Source organism: Cynoglossus semilaevis, chromosome 6 (assembly GCF_000523025.1).
Source record: "Cynoglossus semilaevis isolate Cse_v1.0 chromosome 6, Cse_v1.0, whole genome shotgun sequence".
NCBI classification, from domain to species: Eukaryota; Metazoa; Chordata; class Actinopteri; order Pleuronectiformes; family Cynoglossidae; genus Cynoglossus; species Cynoglossus semilaevis.
This window is the reverse complement of record NC_024312.1, coordinates 3,466,108-3,492,350: the sequence shown is the minus strand read 5'-3', so window position 1 is coordinate 3,492,350 and position 26,243 is coordinate 3,466,108. Positions and strand designations below refer to the sequence as shown.

Genomic DNA, 26,243 nt, shown 5'->3' with positions numbered 1-26,243 from the left:
GACCCACGCACACTGTCAACTGTTCCACTGTCTGCTCTTTAGCACATGGAGATGGTCACGTTGATGCCCAGGTTGCCGTTCTCGGCGAACAGCTGGGCGATGGACGTGTCAAAGACCAGGCAGTCGCTGTTCATAATGGCCGTGGCGATGCCCTCGTGGATAGAGCGGGGCGTGGCCTCCCAGGTCAGGCGACGCCGGTGACCGTTGAGCTCTAGCCTGTAGGCAAAGTTCTCGGCCTGCTTGCGAGTGCCGATGAGCTGCACGATGGCGAAGAACTGCTGGTGGCCGTCGTACTTCTCCTGCTTCTCCAGCACCAGCATGAAATGGAAGCCGAAACAGGACTGCATCATCACCCAGTCCACCGCGCCGGGGAGGTTGATGTCCGTGGCCAGGAACACGATGTCCTCGCCCTGGACAGAGGAGAGACAGAGGGGACGGACAGACGGACGTTAGCACCAGGGTCTGACGGTAGAAACCTTGATACCAGACAAATGTATCTGACTGAGATACTGTTCCTGCTGCTTCAACAGCATTTTCAAGCACCTTCTCCAAAATTCAAGGTCTCATAAACCATAAAACAAAACTTCAATAATAGTGTGATTTTCATGATACTCCAAATAAAGACAAACCCCCCCCACGTGGGTGTGTATGTGAGCAAATGAGCTACAAACTATAAAAATACTAATGAATATAAAAAAAACTGCATGATAAAAATCTGTTAAAAATGTATTGATTTATCCCTAATATAATCATACGCACATACATACATATATAGACATATGTATATATATATATACACATATCGTATATACACATATATACATACATATATATACATACATATATATACATACATATATATACATACATATATATACATACATATATACACATATATATAAATATATATATCCACACTTAATTTAACATTTAAAAAAATGAATTACTTTAAATATTAGTGTTAAAATATGACAATGTTCAACTACATTTTCTGACACCAGTCTTCCATATTCGCACGACTCCTCGGAGAACAGAATGATCTTACTCAGCCCGCTCTGATTCCTCCACCTCCCTTTTAACTTCGCAGTTTCACCGTTGACACAAACGTCACGTGACGGCTCCCAGCAGCTAACGGACGCTCGAGTTCACGTCTGTGCCGCAGGAGAAACAAATTGCTGAAGACTTGAGCTGCGTGGGAACTAAGTGATGACACGTCACAGGCAGAGAGCCAAAACATGTCCAGTCTGATGGGGGCCCAGCAGGGCATCGACCTCAAGTCTAGAAAACTTCAACAAAAAAAAAAAGAAAATCTTCTACTGGGGTGAAAAACAGATTTGGCTAAAAAAAAGAAAGAAAAAAGTGCATATACAGCTGACTTGTTCTCACAGACGACGCCCAGAGACGGTCCAAAAAATTAAGTGTTTGGACAATATCGGCATATCGTGATAAGTCAACATCAGACGTACCTAATTATAACTTTTTCTTTTTTTCCTGCCTATTTGAAAGGTTGTTAATTCAGCCTTGTTCGGAGTCAAACCTGCAGCGTGGTGATGGACTTGTGCTGGTGCATCAGGTGAGGCATGACGGCGTCCAGCGAGCCCTGCCACTTGCAGGAGGCGCCGGGACAGGGGCAGGAGTACGGCCGGAACTCGCACAGCTCTTCGTGCTCCGTCTTCTCGGTGTGAGGCAGAGTGATTTCGCAGCCCGACGAGGCGTATTTGCAGGGGAAGAGGACTGAGTTGGCTACCTTCTCCATGGCCAGGTTCCTGATGGAGCCCAGGGGCCCTCGGCAGGTGGGGCAGCAGGTGAGTTTCGGTCGACAGTTGGAGCATACCTGAAATTAGAAGAGATTCAGATAAGAATACGTCTTTGCCACTTATGGCTCCTTCGCACCAAATGTAAAAGGCAGTGACATCACGCAATTAATTTGATAGCGTTAAATAATGGAAAAAAAAAAAAGTTACAGACATTTTCAGTTGGTGTCAGACATGTGTGTTTACAGACATTTTCAGTTGGTGTCAGACGTGTGTGAAAGACGGAAGGTTGCACCTACCAAATGTCCGGACTGGCACTGCAGGATAGGGGGCAGAACATAGTCGAAGCAGACGGGGCACTCAAACAGACTGGCTAGGTCACTGTTGGAGGCTGTGGTGCCTGAAAGGGTGGGCACACGCTGGGAAGGGGGGCACTTGGAGGTTCCTGTGGGCAGGGCGGTGGCAGTCTGGCGACTCATTTCTGATTTAAAGAAAAGTGGAGAGAGAGAGAGAGAGAGATATTAGGAGGGGAGAGAGAAGTTTTCACACACAAAAATAAAAATCTAGCAGAAACGTTATTATAACTTCTTTGCTTTGTTTACGCCTGTAAAATGACAGCCAATGAAACTGTGGTATAGTACAGACGTCAGCCAATCAAATTACAGGAAACATCAGATCTGAACAGAGCTCTAGGATGATGAGTCACAGCTGGATTGTCCAATAGGAGATTTGTCGCTCGATGACCTACGTGACTTAATCTTCCTGCATTTTTGGAATTCTTGTTTCTCTGTGTGAGCAGATTTAATCAAACTCTTCCAGCTGACTGACTGTCAGGCTTCAGCCACTGCCGTCAATACAAACCGTGTGTTTTCCCCATTCATTCTTAATGGGGCTGTTAATGGTCATTTACACTGAAGGTCCGTACGTATTGTAGCGTAACGGCAACATAAAACCTCGACACCGACCGACGTAGCCCTGGACAACAGCTCTAATGTGAGTAATAAATGTAAAATCCATCGGAGGGTTCAACACTTTTACACCACATCTATTTAACCCACTTGTTTCAAACTGGATAAAATACCCGTCGGAACGCACTCCTGCCGGGTGCCACTACTGCGGGCTGTGGAATGTCTGTGTTTGGGAACAATCCCACGGCTGTATTTGGCAGTAATGGTAATTGCAAACATTTGGAATTAGTCTGAACTCTTTCAACATGACTTACGGTGTTTACACACCGGCAGCAACAGAAGGGAGGCAGAAACTCTCCTCGGAATAAAAAGGGAGAACGGACTGCAGTATTTCTTAACATGTACTACATCTGTTACTGCCCTGGTCACAGTCAGAGATTTACTGATCTCTCTGGAAAAAAAAAAAGACTTTAAACTGAACTCAGATGTGCTGTGTTTGTGTTTATGTGCAGCTGCAGCTGCTTCCTATGGTGCAGTGCTTGTTGCCTTGGTAACGCGTTTGTAGACAGTACGTTTGGCCGGTGGAGCAGAGGACAGCAGAGGCTGAGGAGGCGGCCAGTAAAAGTGATGGACAGGAGGGGACATGTCCGTGTTAAAGGAGTGTGTGTGTGTGTGTGTGTACCAGTCAGGTGACAACGTTCGACCTAAGAGATAGAGACACAGATATCTGTTTTTCAAAAATGTATCCTTCCTAGACCAGATGTTTTTCTAGGAGATGATGGTATCGTTGTACCAGCACCGTCATTGAAACCTGACATTGTTTCGCCCCTTTTTATAGACGCGGACAGAAGGAAGCAGCTGAGGAGGAACCAGGAGAGGAGAGGAGAGAAGGTGTGGGCGGAGCAGAGGATAATACGTGTGGGAGGTGAAGACGTGAGGAAAGAATCAGGTGATGATGAAAGAGTGCGGCAATATGTCAACAGACAATCCAGCAGCTGGGGAATTAACACCCACCAAAGGTGAGTGCTGCCGAAGCTACCAGCTAATTACACAGTTTAAAAGATGTGGGTTTTTTTTGTTTTTTTTTTATAAAAGCACGATGCTCGGAGAACCGGGGGACATGAAAGTGGTCTTTTATTCCTTTATGTACAAAAGCAGCACGAACGTGGTTGTAGAAATCAAACAAATCCATATAAATGCAAAGTGGGTTTTTGTTTTTTTTTTGGCTTTTATCCCTTTTGATAAGAACTCAAAGATGGCAACTACACTCGTCTTTGTGAAAAATTAAAGGATGAGGCTGTGGATTATCTGCACAGTATCATACTTGTTACAATTAGGGATGTATTAGCTTAATTATGTAGTATCAGTAAGAATCTTATTGGTCTTTCCTCCGATAATAAAAACCAGATAACGCAATGCTTAGGTTACGCCCAGATGATGTAATCTAAAAATACATTTGAAGTGAAAGTAAAACTATTAACTCTGCCTTTAACCCAAGTGGCTGCATATATCGGTATTGACTGATGTCAGAATCGGAAAATTAAGTGTTTGGACAATATGGGCAAAAAAGTAAATATCAGACATCCCTAGTTATAATAGTTTTACATGTATTTTTTCCAGAAATAATTCTAAAGCTTTACTTCCACGAATCAAAGCTTGTGTTCGGTTGTTGTTTCTGCTTCTGTTGGGTTGACGACAGAAAGAACTGGTCCGTCTGGGCACAAATCCGCACACGTCCACAACCCTGCCAACTGCGGAGGGCTGTCTGACTGTAAACACATGTGCTGTGATGGAGACACTGCCTTAGCAGCTATTAATAGATCCTCTAAGCTGGTTAGCATGCTATCAGCAGCACCGAGAGCAGAGGGACCAAATTAACTCAGGACATTCTGCTATAACTGAGGCCAGTGTACAGTAAAGCTAGAATGAACATCTAAATGTCCAGCAAACAGCATGCTACCCGTCTGAAGAAGATGTAAGAATAATCTGAAATATTAAAACACATGTATTTGTACCATTATCCTACTTCGACATACTTCTAACTACTATCTTGTTTCCTGCTGTCATAAGAACAGAGCAGGGCTGTCGTGTCCTACTGAACTCTGCAAAAATGCTGCCGCTTTAGAGATGCTGATCATGTGCAGAACTGACTAATGGGCCCCTAAGTCCACATGCAGCAAGAATAATGAATATCGACTGCAGCTAAGTGAGCAGATTTAATGTATTGAATTGAATATGCTCAAAGAGAACAGTGCACTTCCACCCTGACGCCAGGACGTGACGTGGACTGACTCGGTACAACGGCAGAAATGATTTCTTCTGTACGGTAAGAAAATAAAGACCTAAACTAATTTTGAACCAGTCTTGGTGAAGCTCTGATTGGCTGAGTGACTCGGTGATCAACGACCGGAGAACTCAAGTCAGAGCAGTTGTTGAAGAACTCTCTGGAGTCAAAGCAGCGTTCTTCTTCACCACAGGATGACATCATCATGTGCGCATCAGCTGCTACAACTGTTAGTCGGCAGCAAGGGTTGTTGTCTCTGCGGGTTAGGGGGAGGAGGGGGGGGTAATGGGGGTCAAAGCTCAGTATCTCAGCCCTGCCATAAGAACCAAGGAACAAAAAAGCAGACGTTGCTGCTTATGGTGTTAGCAGACATTCAAACGGCCTGAATGTAGAGTTCACTGGACCTGCTGGGATTTACCTCTACCTCTTCCAGAGTGGACACTGCAGACAGCTGGCACCTCATTAAAGAGAAGACCATCTATTTAAAGGAACGCAACACATCCTGGGGTTTTTAGAACAAAGGCAGTCCTGGCAACAATGAAGCAAAGTTTTCCTTTTTTCTTGCCTTTGTGGGCAATAATTGATTTGGACTGGTGGTCCGATAATCCAGGGTACTTTTTACTTAAGCCTTTGGGAGAATTTCCACTCCACTATAAAGGGTTCATATTCCAAAGGTGGGAGATAGAGGAGCATTGACTCTCCAGCACAGCAGTGTGAGGAACATGGCGGCTTTAAGAATGGAAAAGTAACACAAAACACTACAGTCAATGAATCAAACATTGAATATAAAGTCACCGCTATTTTTCATTACAAAACGTTTTGTATGAAGAGTTTTGCGGCTTCAAAGCAAATACAAAATAATGTGGCGAGTGATCTTTAATAATCAGAGGAAAGAACAAAAACTTTTTTTTTTTAAATATATATTTTCTCTTTTAAAGACCTGAGCTTCCCAACAGTCCTTGTTAAATCGTATATTTTCATTAAAAGACCAATCTGGACTGCAGGCAGGACAAGGAAGTGCACTTATTATGTTTCTCAGTCAACATTTAAACCCTGCATCAGCTGACTTCAATTCATGACATTATTACCTTCTTCTTCTTTTTTTGCATTTACTGCAGTTAAATTGAAAAGGCATCTTTGACATGTCTGGGCTCGGGCGGGATAACTTAGCAAAATGTGACAACGCTACAGAAAATTTGAGGAAAATATAGACAAAGACGGAGGACAGACAGAGATAAATCAGTCAGAAAAAAAAAAGACAAAGCCATGTGTTTTTCTGCTTGACGGTTGCTGGGAAAATGCGAATGATGGCTGAAAGAGGAGCAGACGCAAACAATGACTCTGCAAACATCTCTCAGTGTTTGAGAGTGTCAAAGAGAGAAGCCATTAGAAAACAAAAACACACTTGGGTGCGGTTTGTTTTTTTTGTGTCTGTGTGTGTGTTTGTACAAAAGAGAACGTGGTGTTTGTTGGGGACTAACAGTCAAAAACTCAGAGGAGAACACACGTAAACACGGGCGACATGAAACACTGACCTTCGTCCATAAGATTTTCAAGTAAGGCTTTCGTCTTCTCTTGAAATGTGGGGACCTCTGAAAAGACGAGAAGAAAAAGAAGGGGAAAAAAACAAGGTAAAACAGGTGAGTTTGAGGAGAAGAGTGACAGGAAACATAACTTTTGGTCACACTTTGGACTTTCACAATAACTGATTGCTTCTACCACACCGTTTTCCCAAAAAGCAGCAGCACACACAAACACAAACAGAAAATCTGAACACAAACACAAGCAGTTTCAATCACGTAACTGATCAATTATTCAAAGTGCAGTCTGTGTGAACGTTGTTATCATCATCCCTGTGCTAGGAGTTAAAGCATCCCCGGAACTGGAAGAAGAACTTTATTAGCAAAATGTCTAGTGTAGATAATGTACTTAGGCCCAGTGAAACCTTTTACGGTGATGTGAGGCACAGTCACCGTAAAATATATATATATAATATTTTGACTGTAATTCGAGTCTTCTTTTTTTAACATCCTTGTCATTTACAGTGAAAACAAGAGGCTTGGTGTACAACCTTTTTAACACTACCTTGAAAGACACCAAGATTTGAAAGATGTCCTTCATTAATGCTGCCCCTTCACTTAGTTTAACATTCATATTTATCCCCAGACGCCTGGGGTCCCCAACCTCTGGTCCAGGGACTGGTGCAGGTCCGTAGGTCATTTGGTACCAGGTCGCATAGGGACATAGTGAAAAAAATGTACTTCAGTTTTACTAATTTACTTCATTCTAAATTAATCCAGTCATATCCCTTTACTTTTTTTAACGACGGTATTATATTACCGGTCCACAGTAACAGCTGATACCGGCCGACTGGTCCTTGGTACAAAAAAAGTTGGGGACCGCTGCCTTAAAGCATTAACTCTCAAACAAACAAGGCTCACAATCACCCAAAAATGCTGCAGGCATTTCACGATAAAGAAAACAATTATCGTCTTCAGCGTGATTCTGCGGCGTGTGTCGACTTGCCGCAGACAAAACATAAAGATACGCGTTCAATCACTGAATCAACAGATGACAAAGGAGAGCGAGACGGTCTTGTAACATAAAGGATTGTGTGAAAGTAAATATGGAGCAGTGAAGGAAACACAGACGGGTGGTTCAAGCAAACTGAGTATGAACTAGTTTGATCAACCGTTCAATTTGACCAGAAAAGGATGAAATTACATTTAGGAGTTTGTGATCTACTGGTAGATCACAAACTACTTTTTGGGCACCCCTGATTTAGGATGATTTTGATAATGTTTTGTTTTTGGTTTTTTTTGCTGAACAAAGTAACGCTAGTACATAATTCGGTACCAGCAGAGTTGTTAAAGATAAAAAGATATTTTGGAATTCTCAAAATCTGTTTGATCTTCATGTGTATACGAGCCGCTGACAGACATGCATATGTAAGATAACTTGCCAAGAAGAATGGAGGGTCTATTATTTAAGGCCCTGGGCCACAATGGACTGGTGAGCAGCCCATCTGCAAAACAGAAGGATTAATTTAGGAACAACGTTACCAGAGTGATGGGCTAAACGTTGGCTCTGAAAACTAAAACAAGACTGGACTCCAGGTTTTCAAAAGTGTCAGCAGGTGCTGCTGAAGTTTGGAGATTGGTGACGATCCAGTTGAAGTATCCATTAGCCCTTCCGCAGCAATAATTAGCCCCTAATTCAGCAGTTTGCCTAATCCTAGCTTTTCAATGTCGTCACCATCACTGCAGCTGTTTTTTTCTGCAGGGTTGGCCACTCAAGAACATCTGCTGAGTCAAAGAGACATACTGGCTAAAATTTTTAAATTTTCTAAATCTAGTCAAACTTGAGCAGCATTTGTATCACAAATAAATACAGGGGGAAAAAAAAACAGATGTAGGTGATGACTGGAGGGGGAGGCTGGAAACAAGTTGTGCTTCAAAACAAACATGCCCTTCTTTGTTCTCAACTCACAGCCCACACTTTTCTCAGTCAGACACACATTCTACAATGTCCGCACACAATGCCAGACTAATTCACAAAGCAAGCTTAGAGAGTCTTTGGCACTCGCCCACACCAACTATTCCACATACATTCCGTCACAATCTACAGCGCGTGCATCGGCGGCTCAACAAGCCCCCGGTAGAAACGACAATCGAACCTCTGGCCACCGCAGCATAGTTTAACTCGAGAAAGGAATTTATGACACTTTACAGCTTGAGCTGATGCTGGACACAGATATGCACAAAAAACAAAAACACACAAAAAAAAGCTGGGAAAGTTTTTACAACGTGTACAAATGTACAACATGTGCATCATCTGTTTTACAGCTTCACCTTTAATCCTGTGCACACTCCTGGATACGGAGGAGAAGAGTCTAAACAACGAGTTCCAGGGTGGAGCTACAATCGCTGGCTTCAAATTCACTTGGGGTAGAGTATTCACACAGGCCCCCGGTGCCATATTTCTCCAGCCTTTTCCATGGAAACCACACACTGTTGCTGCCGCTGCCTTAAGCACACCACAAAAAAGAGGATCATATTTCTCCCTCGCTGCCCCCCCTTTAGGAGGGGTACCACCACCAGGGTCCAGGGCGAGCTGGAATGAAAGACTTCTGTGTCCAGACCTGGGCGGATGCTTGGTAGTTGCAAAAATAAACGCCCGCAAGGGGACTGAACAAGAGAAAGACACAGGAGTGTGTGGTGTGCCTTTATCGATGGACTCCCAGACAACACTCCATATCAAATCCCAACGTCAAGTCAGAGGAACAAGCGGGCAACGCAGGCATCGGTCGAACCCTCCAATCCACAGTCGAAGTAGTACCAGGTCTGGGTTGCTAGGTACGGTGTTGCAGCACCAAGAAACAGAAAAGGTCACTAATTTGCCTTCTCTTACACTGAAAGCCTTGCATTAGTCCGTAAGCAGTCAGCCAGCGTGTGGTCAACTAGCCACTCCCTGACTGCTGCCAGCCACTAGGAAGTGAGGGAAACGTTTCACTCTTGGTCGCTTTAGATTTTCATCAAAGTTCCAAATTTGTTTTTCCTTTTTGCCAGATTGTCAAGAGTTTCTGGGTTTGGCCTTCAACAAAAATATCCTTCTCCAAGTTTAAAAAAAGAAAAGAAAAATCGCAGGAAGAAAAAGGAAAGGAACGTTTCGCCACAGCACGAGGTGGCCGGACAAAAATTGCAATTGCAGGAAAAATACTCCTTCACTCAATAACAGACAAAGCCCTGCTCTCTCAGCTTCCTTTTAGAAGAAAGCTGCAGCTCACGGGACAGGAAAAGAAGGGAAAGTCCCCGACAAATTCTCACTTCACTCCCCCCCCACCAGGAAAAGAAAAAAAAAAACTTCTCTCAACTGTGCAGTTTTTACTTGAGCCATATTCCCTCTGTCCTCAAGAGCGAGGTGTCATTGCTGCTGGGTGTGTGTGTGTGTGTGTTTAGGACAGAGAGGCTAAGCCGGCATCCAATGTCAGTCTGAACAGAGCATGCTCATTCACACCCTTCCTCTCCCAGACTCTCTTGGCAGCTGCTCAACCAAACAGGCAAACTCTTCTCCTACGGAGGAGGAGGAAAAAAAAAAAAATCTCACAAAAAATCTCATCTAAAACTTACGTAACGTACAAATGTTCTTACCCCGACACATGCCGACCCGTGTCACTTCCATGTGTATACATTTCCCTTACATGCCTTTCGTGCACATTTTGCCTTTTTTCCTTCCCCCCATTGGTAGCCTCTCTCTCCCGCTCTCTCCCTCGCTCACAGCCCCCACCCTCGGCCTGGCTCTGTGGCTGTGGGAGTCTCAGATTTCAGCCCCGTCTGGCTGCAGGCGGTACCACCAGATGCCCTTGTTGACACCATACCTTTCCTTGATGCATTTTCCTGACGTTTGTCAGGCTGCGATGCATACGTACGACATTCCTACACCTCACAGCCAACAGTATAACAGCTTCGTTAAGACACTAAATAATTAAATGGCATTTCAAGCTCAATCGTGTAGGTGGCCCTAAACTGTTCACTTGTCAACCGTACCCTTCGCTGCCACACTGTCACCAAACATACAGAAAAGAGTCAGCCAGGAAAAGCAGTGAAACCAAAATAACGCAGAGAGCCAGAGTGTGTTCGTGCTCCGTTGGCAGGGCAGAAGAGACATGTCCAGCTTTATAAATACAGAATGAGTGGCTAAATCCATGAACACACTGCAATGAACCACCGTGGAGCCAGTCTTGACGTATCATATTAAGAGTTTATTGGTAAGAATCTGGCGATACGCATCACGATATGGGGCAACAACGTGATATATATATATTGCAATCCTAAAGGTGCAACAATACATTGAGGGTTTTTTTAAATGATTTAACTGTAGAAAAACTGTCAGCACAGAAAACACACTGTACTGTTACATGATTAACATCAAGTGTCTAAAATTAGGGAACTACATTTGGAATCGTTAGAGAAGAAATAAAATTAATTTGTAAAAGGATTTTGTAGATAAACAACTGAAAAAAGAAAAAAACTGACTCAAAGTCTCAAATACTTGAGGACACGAAATTAGGAGATATTTGTTTGATCAGACTTTATACACAATACTTTGTAAAGAACTTTCTATTCTATAAATTCAAATGCACCTTAAGGCTTTACAGACATGTCATGCAAAGCAGAAAAGGACACATTTTCGATGTAGCAAATAAATCGATTTCAAATTCACCATAAGTTGTCAAGATCTTTAGGTCTCGGCCAAAACCTAATCCTCGTAAACGTATTTGAAATTTCAAACACCAGTGCGATATCTTTGCGATGGCTAACTTCTAAAATACATTTTATCCAAATTCTGACTGAACATGAATTTCATATCGTAACATTGTTTTTTTTTTGTCTCCCTCATCCAGAGCTCGTGTTTATTTCAGTTAAATGTTGAAACCCAAACCACGCATCCCTGGTTTCTCATGTGGACTTCATCCATAACTGCCAAGCTGCGTTCAGGAACTACTAATTATAATGTCATGCAGATATGACATGTAGTACAAAAGATGGGGAAATCACATCTGCGCTGCTGTCTTGTTTTTCTTTTTTCTTTTTTTTTCCTCCCCTCAAGCAATCCGATTCCTGGATTATATTTGTGGCAGGGGTTAGACTACCACTGTGACGGCACACTTGGACTCACTCAGCTGGAACAAAGGACAGGAGGAGCGCCGCTGTGTTCTCTTCACTCTCAGCGTTACACTGCATCTGTTCACATTGTCGCCAAGACAATATGACTGTAATGGGGTCCCCCCCCACTACCTCCCAAAAAAAAAAAAAAACTCCACACAACACACACACAAACAGAGCTATAAAACAGCACTAGTAGTGACACTAATCAATGCCTAAAGTGTGCTATTACAGGGGCAGGGCAGCAGATACAACAATGAGCCATCTGGAGCGGGCAGCAGTTCATGTCCAAAGATCCAAACAGTTAATCACCGGCGGCCAGGGGTTTAACAAAAGGCAATAGACAAGGGGAAGAGATTAGCAAATTATTTACATCTTAAAAAAAAAAGACCTAAGAAGACATGGAGTGGTATTAGTGAGTGAGAGACAGCAAGACTAGAGGGGTTGAAAAATCGATCTGAAATACAAAAAAGCATGTACTGGCAAAGAGGTTGAAAAACTCAATATTGCTCACCACCCCAACATGGTGTATATATATCACTGACACTCATTCATGGTTCGGTTTGTACTTATCAGCAGGTATGGAAGTGAAATTCTCAGCCGCTACAGTTTCTTGTGTGGAATCAGTAAAAAAGTGTTTATACAATATCGGGAAATCCGCAAAAAAGTTCATATCGGAGATCCCTAACTACAACCCATTACAGAAATACCTGGATACTTTCAGACTGTTAAAAATCCCGATCCTTGTATGTTTACTAATCTGACAAAGACTTGTTTACTTATTATGGGGTTGGGGGCGGGGGGGTATAAAAATGGTCCTCTTGCTCCGACCAAATAAAAGCCAAATGGCTAAGTTAGAACATTCTACGAGTCACAAAAACAGCCTGATTTTGTATTTCCCAATTTTTTGGACTTCCAACAACTAAGTATGTAACCGTAGCAACCTCTTTAGGACTCGTACTTAGAAGAAAGCAACACATTAAGAAACATTTCCTTCTGTGGTCACGTTATAACATCGTTCACTTTGGCAGCCACCTCTTTTCCATAACAGGGGGAAAAGAAAAAAAAACAACAACAGTGCAGCCGACCTGCTTGTTACCATGGTGAAGCCACAAAGAGTCGTGATATCACAGAAAAGGGGAAGGGAAAAAAAAAAATACACAGACGCACACACACACACACACACAACGTTGTATCTCATGAACATGCACAAAGACAGTGACACCACAGACAGGGACTCCCTTTGGCACCAGTAGGAGATCTAGAATTACCTCACTGGTTACAGGCCAATGAGTCTCTCTTTCTCTCACACACACACACAAACACAAACACACACATGTACTGAGATGCATACAGGTACACACACACACACACACACAGTCAGAACAGCTGTTGATCGTGCAAAAGAGAAGCGAGCTCTCTGTACTGGACGGTGCTGTAACCAAAGATACGGTTATGTCGACCTGGTATCACATCCCGAGTACGAGGGTTAGTCATAGAGAAAAAAAAAAAATCTGGTATGTTTTCTTGATTTGTGAGAAATAAAAACTATAAAATCATGACTAGCATCATGCTTCTTTACCTATGTTTTAGTTTAAATAACGCTGAACTCAGACCTCAATCTTTACTGAGACAGAGGTAACGGGTTCAGTCTAACTGCCCCGCCTCCTGGGTAGTTGATATTTATTTCTGCTTGATTATGAAACAGACTTTTTAATGTAATCAAATGAAGGAGTTACTTTAAGTAAATACACCCTTGAACGAAAGCACTTGTTGCTGTAAAAAAAAAAAAACAGTACACAGTCAGGAAATGTTACATAAAACGGGTACAGTGTGTGTGAGACCATGTGACACTACGCGTGCACAGGTAACACAGGTCATCGGGTGACAACAGCTGAGCCACAGGAGAAGACAGTCGGCTCAGAAGTACAACGTTACACTAAACTACAGGGTGGGAGGAGTAAACCTGACGTTTGGGTTAAAACAGGAGATATTTCTAAAATAATAATAATAAATACTGGACAAAGGCAACTTGTAACAGATGATGTGTGTCATCTTTACTGATACTGCAGGTACAATGACTCGACATTAATTAGTAACAAGCACAATCGGAGAGCCATATTCCCGCAGAGACTGCACCGAAGGGTATTATGAGGCAACAACACACACAAAAAAAAAAAAACACAAAATGAAACACGTCATTACAGTACATAAGAAACAGGCAAAAAATATTTTGCCATACAGAAAAACAAAACTGAAGCATCTGAAAAATTCCCTTTTCCACCTTCTGGACTTTAACTGAAACAAAAATATACAAAACTATAAGTTGTTTGATGCTTGGTGTCTGATAATGCCTCTATGCCTGCACACGCTGAACATCATTCTTTGTGCCACTCACCCTACCAGGTGTACGAAAAAAAAGTTTCATTGCACCCTACCAGGTGTACGAAAAAAAAGTGTCATCTATACAAAAATTGTTAACATTTAAAGCCAATGAATGCAATATAGGTATATACAGTGTATCAAGGGCAACGTTGGCAAACAGGCTGTATTATGTGTTACAGGAAAACTAGGAATTATGAGTCAAACCAAAGAACGGCATAAATGTGGACTGATGTACAATGGTGGTCCTATGGCTGCCTTACACACAGAAGGTCCTGGGTTCAAGTCCCAGTGGAACCATGTACTTAATTCTCCTTATGTAAGTCACCTCAGATAAAAGCCTCAGCTAAACGCATAAATGTAAATAATTCAACACTTGGAGCAGTGAACAGAATCAAATTTTCTTATTTTACCTGCACAGTGACTAAAAAAGAAAAAAAAAGATGGGCCTGTAATTTCCAGTTACTTTTACTATCACTGAAAACAACATAAACCAACATAATAAGTAAAATAATAGAAAGACAAATATTGATACAACACTATTAATCATTCTGTAGAGCAGGGGTCACGAACCCCCGGTGCGGGGACCAGTGCAGGTCCGTAGGTCATTTGGTACAGGGCTGCAGTGGGACACAGTGGGGAAAAGAAAAATGTACTTCAGTTTTACTAATTTATTTCATTCTAGAATAATCCAGTCATATCCCTTTACTGTTTTCATTCAAAGAATATCTGTCAATGTTTCAAAACAACAGGTCAAAGGTCATTCAGACTCTGATACTAACAGAAGAAAGTCTGAAAGAGATTTTATCGGTCATTCAGACTCTGATACTAACAAGAAGGTCTGAAAGAGGTTTTTATCTTGAAAATGTAATGATCCTTCAACGATGTATTACCGGTCCGCAGTAACGGCTGATATCGGCCCCCCACTCCTTGGGAAAAAAAAAAAAAAAAAAGGGTCAGGGACCGCTGCTGTACGGAATTCCTCATAAATGTATGACATACAACTGAGTAATAGGATTTCATGAGGATAAGTGTTTCCTATCACTGACACAAATCCCCATCATCTGTCAACATCTATCCACATATAAAAAAACCATCTCTGTGGCTGCATTAACCAATGCCACTAAGTCGCTCTGAAACCCACAGTTCAACGCCAGTTCAACGCCACAGTTTCCTCGCAGGACAACAAACGCTGTACAAATCTGGACACGAGAAACTAAGAACACTTTCCAGGTTCACTCTGCTGCAACTGCCTCAGTTAGAAAAGCAGCAGGGTGTGTGTGTGTGTGTGTGTGTGTGTGTGTGTGTGTGTGTGTGCAGGCGCACTGACCTGACATGTCTCTGCCCTGTGGCCTAAACGAGGGATGCTGGTTAGATTCCAAGTCACGGTAAACTGGAGGCAATGAGAAACTACCGGCAACAATGGATGATACACGTACAGGTGTGCAGGGCATTGAAAAGAAAAAGAAAAGAAAGATCCTGCGTGATTTTGTAATCGAGCCTCAGGTAAAAAATTCGACTGTGGTCTAGAGACCAGACGTTTCCTTGATTTATTCCCTCAACCACATCTTGTACTTGGCACCGACAGCCTGATGCCTGGATCCTGAGTTGTCTTGACTGCAGCTCCAGTGTGGCAAAATTACACAATTAGAGTAATTACTGTAACAAAGCGATAATCATCTCCAGGGTGGTTGCCATTACAACGCAGGAAGATCCCACACTTTTCTACTCACACCTCTGCATCTTTGGAACAGCTGATGATATATATTTTTATTCTTGCAGTTAAGCTAACGTTTGCTTGTTTGCACATGTTCTTCTAGAAGTCTAACTTCTACTGTTGCTCAACCGATGCTAAGATCATGCCTAACATCATAAACAGTCTAATGATAGATAGTAATAGTCAAATAGTAATAATAACAATAGTTTTTATGACATTATATATTAGCTTGACAGGTACATATCTTACCTAAATAAAACAGATACTATAAAAAGTTTTTTTAAATCAAATAGTAGTAATAATACTACCAAAAAAAAAAATTTTTATGACATTTTACATTAGCTTGACAGGTTAACTAATACAGATTTTTCCTTAAATAGAATAGATACTACAAAAAGCAATGACTATTTCCGACCAGAGTTGCTTGTCACAACAATGTATTGCTTTAGCATACAGTCTAAGCAGCACCACAGTTATACTTCTACAAGTACTACGTGTAATTACTCTTAATGTGTGGTCAACTGAAATTAACGTCCAAATTCTTGTCGGGTGCTCAGGTTCAGACAGCACAGACATGAAGTCCTTAATGTATAAATAATGACTTTGTGGTCATCAAAAAACCCTAACAAAAACAACAGTTATCATGTAAATCTAGATCATGTTAATTTTAAAACTTATGCAATAAGAAAGTGCAGGTTTTTGAATAAACTACTATTTTTTTTCCAATGATGAAAACCTTTGTTTTGTTTTTTTCTTGGGGATTCCCTGAGGGTGACTGATGTTTCTGTCCACATGCTGCACACAGGCTTCAACTACTGAACAAAAGTGTGGACAACAACCGAATGGGCTTTTGCTTTTTTAGTTCCCCTGCTTTGACCGAGTGAACTTTGTCTTAAAGGTCGAGTCGTGATGTCATCATCGTTCACTTTCTTATAGCGCAATACAGCAAACAGGTGTCCTTGTTCAATGTAACTTAAAAAGACTCCAGCGTTACAGTGATTGGAAACATAACAAATACAGACCATGTGAGCAATAACAATATGCCAGTGCTGACATTCACTCGTCCTCCTCCTGGACGCAGGTCAAACAGACACAGTCACAGTGAGTGGTTTCTCTTACAGCAGCAGAAGCAGCAGCAGCCACGGAGGCTTTTCTCTGAGTAAACATTAAGTCATCACTTCCTCCACAGCCACTGTCACCAAATCAGGTTATGTCAGTACGGCTGTAGCACGAAACAAACGCCGCTGTATGCCCCTCTTCACCTTAACAAACCTGCTTTCGGGGCAACAAACGGCCCAGTCTGGCAAAGCGAGCCAGACAACAACTGTTCCAGACGTACGAGGCCTCATTTCTGCCGTAAAGCAGGGCTACCGTAGCGGTAGCGCTAGTTAGCTTAGCAAGCTAGTGCGAACATGGCAACGACTTTTAACGTTTAAACACACACATTGTTGAACAAAACCCTGCGTGACGTTCACACTGAAGCGTCAGCGGTATGCAAGTATAAACGTCACAATCATAAACAAACAACAACGCAGCATTCCCTTCCGTTTTCACAGGCAAAAAATGCTAACGTTAGCAGCATTAGCAGCTAACATGATAACGGAGGAAGCTAACGTCTGCTGCTACAGCGGAGCTGTTGTTTTCTCCCCGAACCCATACCCACACACACACACCCCAACCAATACTCACATACAGCACTTAAAATTCGCTTCTAGACTCGATAACGGAACAGTCTCTCACCTCGGACAAATCAGCCTTCCGTACGCTGCTGCTGAACAAGCGAATGTGCGGCGTCAGACGGGACCTGCGGGGGGAGATATCCGTCTTTAAATCCGTCTTTCATTCGCCAGACTGACTCTTACACATTGGTGCTGCTCGGCTGTTCCTGGAGCTCGGAGCAGACGCCAGGCGTTAAGTAGCAGCCGTTCAGGAGCGCGCACAGTTGTTGAAGTTTATGTCGGGAACGCGCAAACCCGGCACAGTCTGCACTGATGATAATAATAATAATAATAATAATAATAATAATAATAATAATAATAATAACAATAATAATAATAATAATTATTATTATTATAAATGTGTTATAATAATACATTACTTAGTCATTATCACTCAATTCTCGGTGGCCGGGTTAAAAAAAAGTTACATTTATTATTTTCTTTTAACTAATCTTTACATTAGGCTTAATAATAATTATCTATTCAAGGTAAATTTGTCCTAACATTGTTATGTTTTTTTTTTTTTTAACTTTTAAATAATATTGCTCACAATGCCAGCTATTTCTGGACCCTATGTTTAGATTTATGGGACAAATTTATACCTGATATAAAAATATTTGATAAACATATCCTATATAAAAAAAAAAACCCACATGAAGACATAAATATAGAACAACTATCAATCAGTTCACAACAGGGTCAAGTGATTCATGATACCACACAGGATATAGTCCTTTGGTGAGATTAAGATTAAGATTAAGGGGATGTGTAGTAATCTGGACATAAGTGACTCCATCCCTCTCCTCCCCCACCCTTGATACAAGTGAGAAGGGAGACAGATTGCAGGAGCAAAGAGGAGATGGCCGGTGGAGGAGTGGGGTCACGGGCTGGGATTAGAGGAGGGGATTGGTTATGTAAATGTATTGTAAAGGTGAACAAGACTCAGACTACAATAATCAAAGAAGAAACAGACTTACTGACTTTGTTCTGTGGGCCATACAAAATCACTTGGCGGGCCAAATTTGGCCCCCGGGCCTTGTGTTTGACAGATGTGCTCCAGGGGATGGGATGGACCTTACGTTGCACCAATGAACTCAGCAGGTCTTTATTTTGAGTATCGTGACGGGATCACACACGGCGTGCGTCCGTCCGCAGCAGCGGAGCTGACTGACATCCGTCAGTCGGCGGTTCTTTCACAGTCAGTGATCCTGGCAGAGTGTCAATACAAAGAGCATCAATATTCTCATCACTCAACACGGAACGCGCCGTTGCTGCAGATGAATTTCAGTCGTTCCCTCAGACTGGCGCAGGGTTGGGAATTAGACTACAGACAGAGCAGGAGTACGGGCTCCGACGTGGGTGAGGGAGCTGATGGGGGAGGAAGTGTGGGAATGTTAAGCTCTGCTGGTATGCTGTAGGAATTCAACCTTCCTAGATGTAGTACAGAATGGAGAATTCCAGAAGGAAGGAGACTGAGAGGATGGGGGAGGTAAGGAAGTATACGAGGGGAAACAGGCGGTGATGGAATGAGGGACAGAGGGAAGTAGAAAAGATAAAAATCTGTGTGTATTTGTAGCTCCTCCTCCTCCTCCGTGGGTTCATCACAGACGACCACTGACGACTGGTTTCCAGTTGAGACTCTGTGTCTGCAACAGGTTGTGAACCAACAGTTCTGGGGAAAAACGGCTGTATATGAAAGTGAAAGCCACTAGATGGCAGTATTGCAGCTCATTTTATTAATCTATTTTAATAATCAGAATGCTGGTGCCAGCAACTCATACAGTGGTTTGTACAGATAAACAAATAAATAAATATTATCAGGCCTATATTGGTATCGGTGGATATGTCGCACGGCCTGCTGGGAATTATTTTCTGGCTATTTCTCTCTCTATTTTTTAATAGTGGCAGAGATGCAAATGATTCCCATGAGCACTTTCAACCACATGGATACACACACACACACACACCGACAGAGTCAGTGTTGACGAGACTCTCGGTGCCTGAAGCTCATCCATTTGCATTTTGTGAGAGAAAAGTTTGCTATGTAAAGACTTATGTAAGGTTCTCCTACCTAATATCAACACTGTGGAATCAAGGTTCTGACACAGCGTCAGAGCTGGGCCCAGGAACCAGTCTGAGACGTGGATGATCAGAAAAACATGGGGGACCTGTGGAACAGAGAGAGAGAGAGAAATGATCAGTAAAGTCAATTACAGAATTGTCAAATCTAATCCAGTTTAAACCTCAAACATCTTGGAGATTAAGGTGATTAACTTACTTTCCAAAACCTGCCAAATAAGACCAACAGGTTCTACAGCATGTCAGGTTGAAGGTAAAAATCTATATTTTCTGTAAAGGAATTTGTAGATTTCCAAAAAAAAAAAAAAAAGAAGGTAACAATTATTGTTACTGTTTTTAGTGTTTTCAAAGTAAATATTGACTTTTTCCACTCTAAAAAAAAGCAAAACAAAAACAAAAATAAACCCTGAACTGTCCCTTTAATGACTGCACCACAGTAACCAGACAGCTGTAACACAGAGTAGGCAGAAAGTATGAAGCTCAAACTGACAGAAGCAACAGGATGTATTTCCTTTCTGACCACATCTGGACTTAAATCCACAGCCAAAGACAAAAGTCTGTGGATTCTCCGTGTTTCCAGGAAATTCCAGGAAATTATTCAGGCTGAAGAATTTACATTTCCTCACATACCGCTGGGATCATGTTCAGGTTTGCATATAAGCAAAACTTCCTAAAAGGGGTGAGCTTTTAGAAAAGAAAAAAGAAATCCACTTTCACTATGAGCACACTCAGCTGTTCCGAGTCTTGGTCCTGGTCCTGGTAAAGGTCCAGGGCCAGGGACAAGGACCAGGACCTTTAACCCCTGAGGTTTGAAATAGTGGAATAATAAAAAAAAAAACTGTTCCCAGATTGTTCACATCAGATGAAGCAGAATTTTTTTTGTTTTATTCTTCTATTATTTTAATGCTCAATTCTGGCTTCGTGTCGTTACCAGAACCAGAACCAGAACCAGGAGTACTTCACGGAGTAGTTCATCTGTCAACCGATGTAACGTCAGCAGACTCTACTGTAAGTGATGATTTCAACGAAAAATCCCAGTTGTAGATGTTATACTGACCCCTGGTGGTACATCATTATAGGTTAATATAGGTAAAAATCACCTTTGCTGCACAGTGAGTGCGTCTCCCCATAACCTTTATAAAATAATAAAAATACTGTACAGTAACTTTGTCATGATCAGTCTTAAAAAATGTTTACTGGAGTTTAATAAAGTAAATAATAATAAATAAAATAATGGAATGGAAACACAGCTTTAAAACACAGAGGTTTCAAAGTAGAAAGCCATCAAATGATCTTCCCCCCAAAACCACCTTTTAATCCAAACCACCTGAACTGACGTCAGGATGGTCACCTTAAATCCCATAGTCTTCTCTGGGTCCACCAACTTGACCCGGTCTTTCCTGGAGAGTCCAGGAAAAACCTCTCACTTCAGGGAGTCTCTGGGGAAACCAGGAGGATCAAGAGGAGCTGGAAAACAGAGCAGAGGAGACAGACGTCTGCAGCTGGAGTTAGTGTGACTATAAACCATGAAGAGATCTCTCTTGGTAACCATAACGACCAGTGACTACAACAACCAGATGCTGAAAGGACCTGAAGTTCCCAGAACTTACCACTGTAGTGAGATGATTGACATCAAGATGGAGGTACAAGCAAAAACAATGGGAAAAAAGAGACGATTTTAGGGACGTGGAGAAAGAGGAGGAAGAAGATGGGGGAGAAGATGATGAAGGCAAAGGAGTAGCAAAAGGAATTAAAGAAGCAGCTCAAAAAAAAAAAAAACAACAAAAAAACACATTTTTATAACCAAATAAATGTAGAGAAGCAAAAAAGAGGAACAACAGCGCCCTCTGTGTAACTGATGACAACCACCGAGGAGTTTGAACGGGGACTGCTGTGTTTTATTTCACTGATCTTTTCCCACGGACATGAAAACATTTGTGAACTGTAGCCAAAAAGATGCTAGCATTTACAAAACAGAAGAACCGATATACACCAGGAGAAATATAATACAACAGAAAAAAACAAACAAACTAAATAATAAATCAAAGTCCTTCGGGGGGGGGGGTTTCCTCACAAAGACCACGGCTGCTGGTGGGAAACCAACTTCTCTCCTTATTTACTCCCTGTAAAGATTTTTGTGCAGATTCTTTCCATCCACGAGGAGATAAAGTGTAAAGTGAATATTTACAGAAACTGGCAGAGAGAGACGGTAAATATGAGGGGCTGCAGGGGTGAGGCAGAGAGGGGAGGGAGGGGTTAAAACAAATACTCCGAGCATTGACGAAGGATCATCAGTGAGACCTCGTTTCACTCGACTTCAGTGCGATAAACTCAGCTATTTAACACTAATTACAAATGTCACCCCAGTAAAATAAAGTAACGTTTTCCTGTTGGCAACCAAACATAAGCACGTGGGATTAGCAAAGATTTGAAAGCAGCTCCTTTAGTGTTGGGTCTCTGTGGAAACACGTTATCGCCCGAACAGACGACGACAACAATGCGAAGGAATCTCGAACAAACTCCAAAAGTCCTCCTGGAAAAACCGAAACTTCAACTCTTTCACTCTTTGTCTTTGAACTCAACAGTGCAACTATGTCAAAGGGACGCTAACATTTTTGTAAAGTCAAGACTTAAGGCGTACTGCCAATATTGGCCAGTGGAGGCAGGCTTTGGGGGTGGGAGTTTTTTTAACGAATATAAGACAAATGGAGCCAAAATGAAGGAGAACGGTTTTAGAAGTGAACCACAGACAGTATAGAAAAATAAAGGCCGTAGCCCCCTGGTGGAGTTACAAAAAACTTTTTTACCTATGGAATTTCACAATGCGTTCAGATTCAGGACTTTTGAACACCTGTGTTTAACACTTCACTTGAATGTCTCGTTTTCCTCCACAACTAATAACTGCTGTGATGGTCAATTATTAGAAAAAATGTTTTTATTTCAATTATTCAACTCCCTTCTTCTTCTTCTTCTTCTTCTTCTTCTTCAATGAACTGAACTTCTTCACAGAAGACTAAATTTGTCAAACTTGCTCACGTTTAAATAACTTGCTGACAAAAAACGAATTATTTCAAGATAACGATGTAACAAATCAAGCAGTTAGCAGCTTAATTTTAAAGTAACTTCCACCTGCACCTGCACTACGCTGCCCACTTGTGTCAACTCCTACTAGCCACGACCAGCTGAGATGATTCCATTTCTTCAATACAGTCTTTGAACCCAACATGAAACAGTCGACGTCGACAGTCGAGAGGAAAAGAAAACTGGACGAGACCAGAAGCCAAAGACCAAAGAGCTGCTCGCTAATAAAAGTACCAAGAACTCGGGTTGATTCAGATCAGAACCTTAAAAAACAAAAATCAAAAATGTGATGTTTTACTTCAAAATTATTATTTTTTCTTTCAAAACTAAACTCAAATAGCTCTGTTTTCTTCAGGTGATCTGAACTAATTCTTCTCCAGACGATTCCTCTGTGAAAACGTGCATAAAGCGGCCAGTGTAATAATGGGAGGAAAAGAAAACAAGTTGGTGAAAATGTTCAAAAGTCTGGAGGCGGGGTTTTCTCCCCAGATCTTTGTCTATATTTGTCCGGCCTCAGGACCTTTGTTGAGGACCTTCCTGACAATGATTCCCTGCAACTTTTTTCCTGCTCCAACGTCTGAGAAGCCAGTGTTGTTCTTGTGCATCAAATGGAAAAGCAGTAAAAAAAAAAAAAAAAAAAAAGTGAACAGAACTTAAAGACAAATTGCCAATAGCAGCGAGTTTCAATGTCCTCCAGGCTGGTAAAGATGTCAAAAATAAATTATATATTTATGCTGTGTAAACTCCATAGACTCTTAATAAGAAAAATGGCTGCAGCCTTTGAATTTCAACTGGGTTGAACAAGCGTTACGATGATTTTTACTGAGAAGTTTCAAGATGTCCGGGCGAAAAAACAAAAAAAACTTCTCCGCGAGATTCAAACAGATTCAAATCGGGCTGTGACCATTTTCTTATGTACAGCTCATGGTTCATGCTGTGTCCACGTGTGGGTCAGTCCTCTAACCCAGCAACAGCCCCGACAGAGCATTGAGGTCTCTCATGTACGGGTTGTCGCTGAGGATGCGGTCGATCCGCTGCTTTTGGTCTGGGAAAATGTCGTACAGCTTCCTCTTGAGCTCCGACGTCTCCACCGCCGACCGCTGCGGCGGGGTCGAGGGCGACGGGGAGGGCGATCGGCGAGGCTGGTGCCACTCAGGAGGACCGGAGTGAGGCCAGTGGGTGGAAGCGGGGTGGGGTGCCAGGGAGGGAGGGGGCCTGGGAGTGGAGGCGGGGGTCCAAGGAGCCGAGTGGAGAGCCTGGACGTAGACGGGCTGCTGCTGCTGTGGGAGGGGGCGAGAGTCAGGAGGTCTGAGTGGAGGAGGAGGAGGAGTCGTCACTGCAGGTCTCCTGGGAGGAGGAGACGCACGGAGACAGTGACTTTAGGAACGATGATAAAGTTCGTTAACTTCACTGAACGCTGTTTCCAAAAACAGGTTGTAGCTAGCTCAGGTATAACTTTAGCAATCTGCTTAATCTTTAGCAATTAAAATAGATTAATAACATGAGCTACAATTCTGCCATCTAGTGGCTTTCACTTTCATATACAGCTGTTTTTCCCAAAAAGGCACTCATTTAGCGAAACCCAACCATTGCGTTATCGGGTTTTCATTATCACAGGAATAACGGATAACGGTTCTACTAGATATGACATAATTATGCTAATATGGGTCGTACCTAGTACATACCTAGTTTTAGCTACTTTTGATCTAACTTGTGACACACACACACACACACACCTGATTGGTTTCCTGAGGAAGTGGTCCAGATGTGGTCCGTTTCTCCCCAGAGGATCGTCAGGGATCATGAAGTGATCGTCCACAAACGTGAACTGCAGCAACCTGTCAATCACAGGGTCGGATTGTCTGTTAACATCACAGTCAATGAACGTGCAAAGACTTCAATCGAAGGCCGACGTCTTAAACCTTCCGTCTGCAGGAGGTTTCTGATTGGTGGATTTTCCTTCAGAAACAGAACAGTCACCTGAGGGAAACCAACCAATCAAACTAACGTACAGATATGTCACTGGAAAAACACAGGCCGAATCAGAGCAGTTTGTCAGACTCTGACTTCCTGTTTACTCACAGTTATAGGTGCTGATCTAATAGAGTTGAGCTGAACATTGGCCAGTAGAGGGCGACACAGTATTGAATAACAAATTGGGTTTTTTTTCTTAGTTGGTTAAGTTGACATGTTTGACTTAATTTTTTATTAAAAAAGTCAATCATTTATTATTTTATTTATTTTGTTTGCACATCATTTATTAGCGTTTTGTTTGTATTAGCTGTTACTTTTATTTTTTTTGTAAAAGTCCTGACAAAAATGACAAATGTTGTTGTAATAAAATCCCTGACCATAGATCAGGGCAGTCAGTCCACCTCAGTGGACTTTTCCGCCTCACGTTGTGTAAGCTGTGTTTGAATGTGTGTTCGGTCACCTCTCCTTGATGATCTTCCTCCAGGTGTTGGAGTCGTTGACAAAGTTCCTAAGGTTGTCGTTGGTGACGATGATGCCGTCCGTCTTCTCAGCCAAGTGAAGAAGAAACCTGACGACACAGAGAGAAACACTGCAATGCATGTATATATGTATTTTATATATGTAAGCTATAATATACATATATATATATACACACACACACACACGTGTATATATGCACATATATACGATATTTGTAAATTATGTATATATATGGATATATGTAAATATATGTACATATATACATATATGTATATATGTAAATATATATGAATATATGTAAATATATGTACATATATATGGCTATATGTAAATATATGAACATATATGGATATATGTACAGTATGTATACATGTATCCTTTATACGTGACATATATGGGATGTTTACCTGTCGTCGTGTGATGCGATTCTCTGTCCACACACTTCTCTGGAGGGAGTGAAGGAGAGCAGCCGCAGATCCTCCAGCTGGTTCAGAAAATGTTGTTCTGCACAGTCCAGAATCAGGAGAGAAAAATAATGTTCAGATTTTGTCTTTATCCACAATTAAAGGGGAAAAAAACAAACAAAAAAAACATGAAAGCTGAACTGGAGGCATCACTTCAACGCTGCTCGTGTATGTACCTATGGTGAGTCTGTCTCTCTTCTGACGCCACTGGGGGACGAAGACTGTGATCTCCCTGTGGCCCCGCCTCCAGAACGTCTCCACCGCCAGCGCGATGCCTCGACAGGAGAAGACGCGATGATGGCCGTGCCTGCAGAAACATTGTTGATATTATAATGTCAGTAAATATAATAAAAAACCATTTAGTTTGTTTTTATGACTGAGAAGGTGAAATATTATATCTATAATTGTAGATTGTAGATTTTTATCTTGTATCAACTTTGGCCAATAAAACAGAGTTGATTTATTTATTACAGCATGATAAGACGGCGACTGAGTGGAAGACTCCACCAAACAAACAAACAAACACGTCACACCCTCGTCTGACCCAGATTTGAACGTCACACCGCTGTTGTGACTGCAGCGTCGCCAGGGCAGAAAACCACAAGTCAACACAAACAACAAACTGTGACAGAGGTGAGATCTGTCAACCTTCAGAAGCAGGAAGACGTGACTGTGACTGTGACTGTTGCTGCTGCTGCCGCCCCAACAGGCCCTGTACGAAAGACTGAATCCAGACA

At 42.1% G+C, this 26,243-nt stretch overlaps 2 protein-coding genes across 5 annotated transcripts in view; both read right to left on the bottom strand.

Moving 5' to 3' along the window:
- Window positions 1–6: 6 nt before the first annotated feature.
- On the bottom strand, window positions 7–17,660 carry siah1 (siah E3 ubiquitin protein ligase 1). 2 transcript variants are annotated; one of them, XM_008311263.3, is made up of 5 exons: window positions 17,451–17,658; window positions 6,482–6,538; window positions 2,054–2,235; window positions 1,538–1,834; window positions 7–410 (listed from the first exon to the last, which is right to left on the bottom strand). In XM_008311263.3, the coding sequence occupies exons 2-5, from the start codon at window positions 6,489–6,491 to the stop codon at window positions 39–41; spliced, it is 861 nt and encodes a 286-aa protein (XP_008309485.1). In that variant the 5' UTR covers window positions 6,492–6,538; window positions 17,451–17,658; the 3' UTR covers window positions 7–38. The 2 variants fall into 2 exon arrangements, with proteins under 2 accessions (XP_008309485.1, XP_024912176.1); XM_025056408.1 differs by lacking the exon at window positions 6,482–6,538 and having other exon boundaries at window positions 17,451–17,660.
- A 3,717-nt stretch (window positions 17,661–21,377) lies between these two features.
- n4bp1 (nedd4 binding protein 1) overlaps window positions 21,378–26,243 on the bottom strand; it is a 15,701-nt gene continuing 10,835 nt past the window's right edge. For all 3 annotated transcript variants that reach the window (XM_025056238.1, XM_025056236.1, XM_025056237.1), the window contains exons 9-13: window positions 25,683–25,813; window positions 25,450–25,546; window positions 25,023–25,130; window positions 24,325–24,426; window positions 21,378–23,935 (exon numbers count right to left, since the gene is read on the bottom strand). In XM_025056238.1, coding sequence (XP_024912006.1) covers window positions 23,548–23,935; window positions 24,325–24,426; window positions 25,023–25,130; window positions 25,450–25,546; window positions 25,683–25,813 — 826 coding nt within the window. In that variant the 3' untranslated portion in view covers window positions 21,378–23,547. The remainder of the gene's footprint in view (window positions 23,936–24,324; window positions 24,427–25,022; window positions 25,131–25,449; window positions 25,547–25,682; window positions 25,814–26,243) is intronic.